At 37.7% G+C, this 10,127-nt stretch overlaps 1 protein-coding gene across 9 annotated transcripts in view; it reads left to right on the plus strand.

Moving 5' to 3' along the window:
• QRFPR (pyroglutamylated RFamide peptide receptor) overlaps positions 1 to 9,992 on the plus strand; it is a 66,216-nt gene extending 56,224 nt beyond the window's left edge. For 8 of the 9 annotated variants that reach the window (XM_085578312.1, XM_085578315.1, XM_085578314.1 and 5 more), the window contains one exon: positions 913 to 9,992. In XM_085578312.1, coding sequence (XP_085434438.1) covers positions 913 to 1,316 — 404 coding nt within the window. In that variant the 3' untranslated portion in view covers positions 1,317 to 9,992. The remainder of the gene's footprint in view (positions 1 to 912) is intronic. The other variant, XR_014954935.1, reaches the window with a different exon arrangement.
• Positions 9,993 to 10,127: the final 135 nt, after the last annotated feature.

The raw sequence follows: 10,127 nt of genomic DNA on the forward strand, positions 1-10,127 counted from the left end.
ATAAAGCCAGGGTTTTGTGGTTTTGTTTTAGTAATGGAACTTCATATTGTGAAAAGCTAATGATGCTACAACATTCAGCTCTAGAATACCTTCTGATAGCAAAGTTGATGTTTTGCTTATAAAAAAAGACTTAATGAAAAACAGGATTATTAGAGGGGTGAGCATCTTTGTGTAGATTCTTTTTCTTGCCATATCTCTTATGCTGCCCTAATTTGCTGAAAGGTTAAAGGGACTTGGCTGGAACATAAAAGTTATTTCTGAGCATAAAATGTCTTTAAGTTTTTAATTATATTTCATATAACTTAACCGTTTTGAGTTCAACTTAAAATGGAACATTTATCACTTTTATTGAGGTAGGCATATTGGAAATACAAATACTGGACCTCACATTGATGACATCCAGTGAATCCATCTGGAGTTTTTCAGTGCTCTTTGCTGAAAACTGGCTTGGAAATGCCCTCAATGCTTGTTGTGATGGCTTTTTTTTATACTCTGGGGTATTCCACTGTTCATCTCCCACCTCCTCCATGGATACTGCAGCAGTCTATGCGCAGGAACAAGAGGAAATTTGCAGTAGTTGTACTCTACTTGCTAAAGGCAGGATCTGTTTCTTTGTCTCCTATCACAAATAAGATTGTAGCAGATAAATCAGTGGTTCGGCTCGTCAGCTTTTTTGGCTCATAAATTTTCTTTCTTTTGATTATGTTACCACCTACATACAAAGCAGGACCATGTGATAAGTCTTGATTTTATCTTGTTGATGAAACTCAATTGCTAATAGTAAGAACTTCCAGCATGGGTTTTTGTTGATTTTAAACAAAAACATCTAATACCAAACTGGATATAAAGAGGCTAAGTAGTAAGCATTTATGACATTCTGTGCCTACAGCATCTCTCTCTTCTCCTCTCCAGGTAATTTTGAGAAGGAGTATGATGATGTGACAATCAAAATGATCTTTGCAATTGTCCAGATCATAGGATTCTTCAATTCTATTTGCAACCCTATTGTGTATGCTTTCATGAATGAGAACTTCAAGAAAAATTTTCTGTCTGCCCTCTGCTTCTGCATTATGAAAGACAACACATCCCCAGGCAGGCAGCATGGCAACTCAGGAATTACTATGAGGAGGCAAAAGCCAAGTGCATCTCAGAGAGATCACATGGATTCTGATGAAGGCAGGAGGGAAGCATTCAGTGATGGCAACATCGAGGTCAAATTCTGTGATCAGCCAGCTTCCAAAAGGAATTTGAAAAGGCACCTGGTCCTGTTCAGCTCTGAGCTTACTGTACACTCTGCAGTAGGAAATGGACAGTAGCACCAGAAGGGGTTTGGGAATGGAGAAGTCATTCTCTTTATGATCTTTTCAATAAGCCATTTAAAAGAGTTTGCTACTGTGCATGCTGAAATGAGAAGGAAAAACGATGCGTGGACTCTAATAATGTTGGGATAGTGACTGAGAAAATGTAATATTTATTTTGTAAGGATGAGGGGTAAAACTTTGGAAAAGAACATTACTCTGTGATTTCCAGGAGAAAAAAAATTCTTCCTGACCTAATTTAGGGCTTGTTCGCCCTCTGCTTTAAGTAAACAAAACAACTGCTGCTTGCTCCATTTATTGTGTGTCTGGACTGTGCACAGCTGAATGCCAGAAGGCAGGAACTATGGAGAGAATGTGCACTGTTTTGGGACAACTTGGAAGTCTGACATGGGGCTGACATTGTAAGATCTACTTGCTGCAGCTTTGAGGACTGAGAAGCTTCTGAGTTCAGGAAAGATGGAGACTGAGATGCAATTCTATTTAAGAAAAAAAAAAAGGAATATGAAAGAGTTATCCAGATCATGACTCTGAAGAGGTTTAAGATTTAAACATCACATGCATGTTCAGATTTTGTTAACAGGAAGCATATTGGTAATTAACAATGCATGCATAATTACTGTGCTGTTTTTTACAGGTTTATTCTTGGGTACAAATTTAAATGCCATTGTACTGCCCTGCAAACTGCGATGTTCTGCTGGAAAATGGAGAAGCTGAAAAAGTGCTGTACAAGAGAGTGCAGATGCAGGAGTTGTGGACTATAGAGTAAACACAAAATTGAATTTCCATTCATGCTTGGACATATGACTCTGATGCTTGGACATGTGAAAGGGTGGTGTTGCCATTTTCTGGAGGGTTATAGGGGCCTGATCCAGAACCTGTTGGGACTCCACAGAAGACTTTCAATGGACTATCATGGTCTTCTGACTTCTCTGAGGACGTGCTTTTATTTTTCAGTCTGTCCATAGTCTTCAAAGGGGATTAATTGCTGTCTGAGAACAGGGCCAGCGCTTTGTTATTTTAGGCTTCACAGTAAATTGTGGGGTTGATATCCATATAAATTCTAAATGTTTTTGCTCTCAGTGGGTCAAACTGCAAAATTGCAAAGGTATGTTTGCAAATGTGGGACTGGGGGAGAAGTGTGATCTAAATTTATACACTGGGATCTGATCCCATAAACGAGGCCTTGAAATAAGAATGTGCCACTTCAGCTGAGGTTAGGTTGGATCCTTTAACAGCCTGTAAAAAATCAGTGCTCTCTTCTGTCACTCCCTGCCTCATCTATGAGACCTTCATGCTGCTTTGGCAGTCAATTTAAGATTCTTTTACATTGCTATTGTACACTTCATTGTAAATGAAAACTTAGGGTAAAATATCCTTGTATAATCTGGACATAATCTGATCCTTCTCTAGTGTCTACAGATTGCAGTGGGTTTGTGACACACTTTGCTTACCTGTGTATTTTTTATATTCTATATGATACACTCCTGTGCAATGATAGAAAGCTCCTGACTGGTCCTGATGGCCAGGAATTAAGACTTTAATGGCTTATTATCATAGTTTTCTTCAGCAGATGTAAAGTTTAACTGCCTGATGGTGAGAATTCTGTGTTTGGATAGAATCTGTGACTGAAAACTAATTTATTTAAAGCTATTTATTTGCACTGCTAATTTCAGTGATAGATTTTACCAAACATTTAACCAGAACTTCCAAGTATCTTATAGTTTTGTTTTGTTTTCCCTGCTTCTTCTGATGTCTCATAAAACATTGTGTCAATGAATAACTGTTGTAGTATTAATTTTATTTTCATTGAAGTTCCTTTATGGCTTTGTTGGTGCTGTTTTGCACTAGGGAATATCTGCTGTAGACTTCACTTTGAGTCTCTTTGTTTAAAAATTCATGTGAGCTTATCTGTGCCTCTTTAGTGATGAAATTTCAGTCCTGTTACAGGTGCTAGCTGCTCCTGTAATCTTGAGAGATGTGATTTAAAGGACTTTACAGAATAAGGTGAGAAAGAGGAAGAAAAGTCCAATCTCTTGGTAGAAGGGAAGTGATAAATGTTTTAGCACAGATGTGTGGGGCTATGGTTAGATTAAATATAAACCAAAATGCAAAAGATGGTTCTCCTACTGTTCTTAATCGTAACTATATTATTTTTGCATTTTTGGCAGAGTAGTTGTCTTGAAGCCAGGAAATCTTGTCCTGGCTGCAGGGAGTAAAAGATCCATTATTGGTCTACCACCACCAGGATTTTGCCCATTGTTTTATAAATCTGTCAGAGCTTCAGTTTTGATTTAGCCAACAAAACCAGTTGTGCTGTTGAAGCGTGTCAGTTTTGAGTCCAGGCTGGTTAGCTTATTCCTTACAGTGGCTTCTACCCTGTGTGTGGCTGTAACTGAGTTCTGCAAACCAGGAAAAGCCCTGCTGTCCCTCAGTCTACCTGTGCTTATTTCCATCTTCCAGCAACAGAATTGCATGGTTCATCTGATCACAAAAATATTTCAGGTTAATGAATTTATCAGAGAACAGAAAAAATAACCACACTAATTTCCCTGAACTGAGAATATTTATCAAAGCTGTCATGGTCTTTGAGGACAATGTTTCTTCAAGTTTTTTTATTATCTTAGTTATGAATTACTTGTAGTTTCTTTGATAAAATTAAAGAGAAACTTCTTTTATTCTCAGCTGCAAGTGTCTAAGCCTTTAAGTTGCAGTGAGATAATGCCAGGGATTGACAGGCTGATGAAGACAGGGGCCTGAAAAGACACATTCAACTGACCAGAGACTCTGGAAATTGAATGGATGAGGGAAAAGTGTCACATTTATCAGCTTGTTCAACTTATACCAGAATATTTACAAGGAAAACAGTAAGTAGAAGGAAGTGAACCCTCTCAGTACCTGTAACAGTAGCAGTTAAGCAATATCCAATATTGGCCTGTTCCAAGGAATAACCATTTGCCAATGCAGCAGAGATGTGTGCTGTGCCTGCATCCAGGGAGTAAGTACATAAATTCTCAGCCTGGATATGTGTTTGCCCTGTCTGTGTGCTGGTAACAGAATTAGCTCACATGCAGTGGTTGCATGTGCTGCTGGCAGAGTCTTTGAGCATGACAGAAGCTATTGAAACAAGTGATCCAGCAGAGTGAAAGGGACACCTGAGAGATCAGAGAAATGTCTCCTAGATTATTATGGCCCAGGTTAAAAAAAGAAGGAATAAGTAGAGGAAAGGATTTAATAGAGCTGTTGACTTGGAGAGATGGGAGAGGAAGATAATAATGGCAAGCTCTATTTTTATATAGATTAGAGTTGATCTGAGTGTTAGAAAAGTTGGGAGAGTTTAGGAACTGTATTCAGAGAGCAGTTCTGTGAACAGAGCAGCATCTGAGTGCACAGGGCGAAAGGCTGGGAAGAGTGGAAGCTGCCCTTTCAGTGCCTCTCAAGTTGGAAGCAGTGGAAGGGACTAGGAGCATTGCCAGCCTGAGGAGGAGACAGGTAAGTATGGATTTAATGCACACTAAAGAGGTTAGATTGTGTATATCCCTTCAGAAGCACTGATAAAACAATCTCTGTTTCTGTCTATACTCCAAGTCCTGCTTTACTCCTCAAAACTGGCTTCCAGGACTACTGCTGGACATTCATGCCATCATTAGCTTCCTCTGTTGAAGCTCCAGTGAAGCTGATGGATTATGAAGTTATTTTAAACACTCTGGTGTGGTTTGAGATGAATCACATGCTGATTTATTATGAGAGTTTAATCTCCACCCAACTCCTCATCCACATCAATACAACAAAACCTGGTCAGTCAAAAGCAGTAAAACCTGGTTCCTTTCATTCCAAAAAATACAGACGTACAGTCCTACCAAGTTAGGGTCACACAATGTTTGTTTTGCTACAAAAGTGCTGTCCTACAAGCCAGGGTTGTTTTTGAGAAGGTTTAAGGGTGTTTGTATGTATGTAATGCATTCATAAAAGAAGAGATAGATTTGTTTGTATCTAGTAGAGATACAAACTAACTTCTACCAATTGCATCTCTGCCCTGTAGGGTGCTTAAAGTGCCAACCAAGACTTGAAAAGATGTTTTGCTGCCTGAAAAAGGTTAAATTTTGTTTTTCAGCCTCCTGTGGAGTAATACAAAGCTTTCTATGAAAAGCTCTTATTTCCTTGCATTTTCCTTTTTTTTTTTTTTTTCTGAAAGCAGAAACTTCTGCTCTTTGGAGAAATAATCATAAAACCTTTTCCTCAGACATATTGTGGAATATGTTCAGTTTATGATAGGGTCTCTGTCCTAAAATGACATAATGTTCTTGCATTGAAAAGCTTTTTTACATTAGCACTTCTTAGAGGAAAATGTTTTGGGTTTTTTTTAAAGTTTCTGTTGAAATCTTTAGTTTGTTGGGTTTTTTTTTGTTTTTTCTTGGTTTTTTTTTTTTTTTTTTCTGTTGAAATCTTCTAGTTTTTATTTGCTCTTTCCAATGCCATCACTATTTTTCTAAATTAATTTCCCAGAGTTTCTCAGGATTCACTCTCCTCAGGTGAAGTTACTGTTCCCTTGGACATGGTACTTTTTTTCTGTCTCTAATCTTTTTCATGCTTTATTAAATTGTATGGTCTTACACCATCTTTCCCCATGCTCCTGAGCAAAGCCTTAATTGATTTAAAATTTATGGCACAGTCTCCATAAATCTCTTGTTACATCTTGGAAATTTATGAGAAAGCTTTCAGGCTTTTTCAGTGCTCTGGGATCAGATTTGTAAATCCATTTCATTTTCCCATCTGAAATAAGCATCCTTGCTATTTACATTTATGCCATCTTGATAAATATTCTAGTGTATGGACATAGAACTGCTGCAGGATGGGGTATAGTTCTCCTGTGGTATCACAGGTGCAATCATTTAATTTTCTGCCTCAATGGTTTGCTCAAGCAAAAATTAGTCAGTGTTGAACTGTATTTTCCAGTGTAGACAAATTCTTCACTGACTTAATAAAACAGAAGTACACTGACTTACAGATCCATCACACTGGAGGGGAAAAAAAATTTCAAATATTTTAGGAAAAAAAATTCCTAAATAATCTTTCTACTTGAAAAAGGTCAGCATGTTTGGGATTTTTAAAACATTTTCTTCTTAATTTCTTTTTAAGGTGTCTTTCCCTAGTGTCCAGATTCTGTTGTGCAAGGTGAAAATCTGCCGACTGAAGTGTGTGGGAAGAGGCTGAATTATTCTCAATTTGTATCAAGGCTGCTCTGCTCTGTTTGTTGGCATCCCTGGGAACCTTCTGCTTTCATGGTGTCACTGAACTCTGCAGCTGCCTTTGCTTAAGATCCCTCTTTTCCCAACAACTCAGCTGGGTTTAGTGGGAAGTTGAGCTTTGACTTCTCCCATTTGCCTTGATCCTTTTTTTTATCTCATTGGTTTGTTTTACTTTTTCACTCTTACCTTTTTGTTTCCCTTTTTTTTTTCCCCTGAAGCAATTCCTTGTGACCTTATCTCCTTTATACAGGTTAGAACAACCAAGTAATACATTTTGAGACCACAGTGAAGCGTTCTTGTGGTTTGGAATTTTTTGTTCCATCAAATCTGATTATCAGGTAACAAACTTCATTTCCAGTCCTTATTTCAGGCACCCTTGGAAAGACCTTGCCCACTCAACTGGTTACATTAGGCTTGCATGTGTATATATTTTGTTTCTGAATTGACTTTATATATTAACATTTTATTTATCAAGCTGCTTATTGATGTATTTCCATTTTAATATTTCTTTCTTTGACTTTAAAAATTTCTAATTCCTAGGAAGTGGAGCTTCTCAGTAATGTGCCAGCTGCACTGGGAGAATTGGGGTTATTTTTTTCTTTAAATAACAAGTATAGACGTCAGTCTCTATTGTACAAATGACAGCTAAACTATGGCTTATAAAAAGGTCCAGTAACTTTCTTCTCGTAGTCTGACAACTCTGTGCAGTGTCTTTTATGTGTGTGTGTGACAACAGAAATATAATGTTCTTCTGCTTCTTGCCTCTAACACATGGTTTCCATAGAAACATCTGCTAAACACCCAATTTAATATTGGTGATTTCAGTCCATAACTGAAGAATCTTAAAAACCATGCAGCCTAAGAATAAACAACGAGAAAATATTTAGTGTCTCCATGGGTAAAGTATAAAATATATCCTTCTAAATATCAGTATTAAATATCATATTAAAGTTTCATCCTCAGGCAGACTTGAATTTTGGAGGAGGGAATGTGTGGCAAAAGCACATCTGAAAGCTCCCTGTGGCTCCAGTTGCTCGGTGAGGTGGTTGTGTCCTCGCTCGGGCTGTAGATGGCACCGTCGCTGCACGTAAAAAGCAGAGCTGTTCCAGTTCCTCCCTAGGGAATTGTTTGGAAGCATGTGTTTCATGGCAGGACTTGGTAAGGGTTTGATAGAGTTCTTCTTTCCCTAGGATTAGAGAGAAACATGGAGAGAGGCGTTGAATTTTTTTCCTTCATGAAAGTAGTGTTTTTAAAAGCAGTTGGAGCTCATGAATGTAAAAGGACCAATTATATAAACAACACAGTCAAAATTGATTTTGTTGTATCTCAGATGTTTAAATATTCATCTAGAAGTCATCCCTTTTGCTTTGCAAACTTGTTTGCCAAAACAAATAAATACCAGTCGTAGGTCTCTCTTGTTTTTGAAGCTTAGCATTTGAAATACAAATTAGTGAATGGATCTGCAAAAAAAAAAAAAAAAAAAAAAAAAAAAAAAAAAAAAAAAAAAAAAGAGATCAAAGCTCTCTGAAATCCTTCAGACAAGTCATTTCCAGATTCCCCTGAGTGTACGAAAAAGCATGTAGCTGTAGGTATCCCCCTTCCCAAATCTGGGGATAGAGTGGAAGGAAGGCAAAGGGGAAATGGAAAGAGGAGAGAAAAAAAGCGCTATTCCTTAGCAATCAGGAGAAATCTCAGTTCCTAAATGGTGAACTTAAAAATATAAAGGGTCTCAAAATGTGATTTGTTTTTGTTACAGTCTTCACAGAGACTCGTTTAATCATTTTATGCACACTAAAAAAAGCCCTCTACATTCTCAAAGGGAGTGGAAGAATTTTGCTGTTTAAAAAAAGCAAAAAATACCCTTGTGCAGGGAAACAAATTTAGAAGCCTGTCAAGATCAGCTGTAAAATACAAGTCTTGCCATAGTGATTAAAGGTTCCACAAATACTAGGACAAATGAAGATATTATTTGCACTTCTGAAGAATGTAAATGGAGGCCAGGACTCCTGGCTATCCAAGATAACACAAGCCATGAAAAAAAGTGTAAAGTATTTTCATAATTTGCTCATGGAATGATACTATTTTTCAGTGAGGTATTGATGTGTGTTCATAAAGTCTAAAGTAGAATAAACCCACTTTACTGATGAGGAGGGAGGAGCAGAGAAGGACATAACCACAAAGGTGATTTATTTGCCAAGTAACCGCAACAGGCAAAAGAACTTTCTGAATTTACAGTAATCAGCTCTTTTGAATGGAAATATTTGATAACCTTGTGAAGAATAAGGCAAACACTGGCTTGTCTTTTTTTTTTTTGGGACATATTCATGTTAGTTTTTTTACCATATGGTATTTTCCTCTCCCATGTAAACTTAGAGTAGCCATGTTATTCCTTCGTGGTTTTTAAAATCTCTTTTGGAGATCCCAAGTGCTCCTGGAACTTTGTTCCTGGAAGATGTGCTGCAGTTGTGTGTCTGCCAGGAAACAGGCAAGGTAAATCCTTACACCTGGTGTACTTGGGGTACCTTGGAGCAGGCGAGTGCTGGTGTCAGCTGTGCCTCTGTTCACCTGTGAGTAATTATGTCATCTTCTAAGGCTCCAAATCCTACTCGTTTTTTAGAGACTATGAAAAATTAAAAACTCGTTTGTAATTCTTCCTGAAAGCTGCGTCAGAGATAGTTTTCAAATGTTAAACAACCCTTCTCTCAAGTGAGGTCTAGGGGTTTTTTCCAAGAAAGGGAAATACAGGGGTGATATTCTTTTTAAACCCAGTTTTGAATTCATGCTGTGTTCATGCAGTGTTCAATAGAAAGGGCCTTAATGATAACTGTAAATGAGGAGCAAGCACATCATTATATCTGATAGCAGAGTTTTGCAAGACATCTGTATAGTTTTCAGGGTTAGGTGTGAAAGATGGGCATGGAACTGTGAATGATCAAAAGAGACAAACCATCTTTTCTACTATTAGGGTGGAACTGAGGCAGAGCTGACAATTGATTTTATTTCTTTTTCTGTATTAGGGTGACTTTTAGTAGTTCATTAAAACTTGATGCCTGAAGTTATTTGCATTTCCCATTGATCTGTGTGTACTCGGTTCATTTACTGTTCAAATTATTGCGTTGCTGCTTACAGCTGAAAGGCCTCGCTCTGCTCAGGCATTAACTCTTTCTGATCCCGTTCCAAAGGTGTCTAACATGTTTCCAAGGAAGGGGGAGCAAGGATAGGAAAGGACGTCCATTCGAGGAGTATTTTGGCTGATGAATCTCTAGTGACACCTTGTGGGATGTTTCACAGAATCTCTCACAACTTTTTGGGGGAAGGAATAAACAGCGAGTTTTGTTGTGCAAAAAGCTGCCCGAATAGTAGGATACACTTAAACCTCTGAACTCACCTATAATTAACTATAAAAATAAACGATGCAGATAAACTTTCTCATGTTGAAGTTGTCCTTCCTTAGTCCATCGAGGTGCTAAATTATTGTGGATAATATTATCTAGAAATAAAATTTAACTTGTAGAAATAAACATATTCAGATTCGCTTTTGAGTGAAGCAATGAGACATGGG

This window comes from Lonchura striata, chromosome 4 (genome assembly GCF_050655825.1).
Source record: "Lonchura striata isolate lonStrDom1 chromosome 4, ASM5065582v1, whole genome shotgun sequence".
Classification (NCBI taxonomy): Eukaryota; Metazoa; Chordata; class Aves; order Passeriformes; family Estrildidae; genus Lonchura; species Lonchura striata.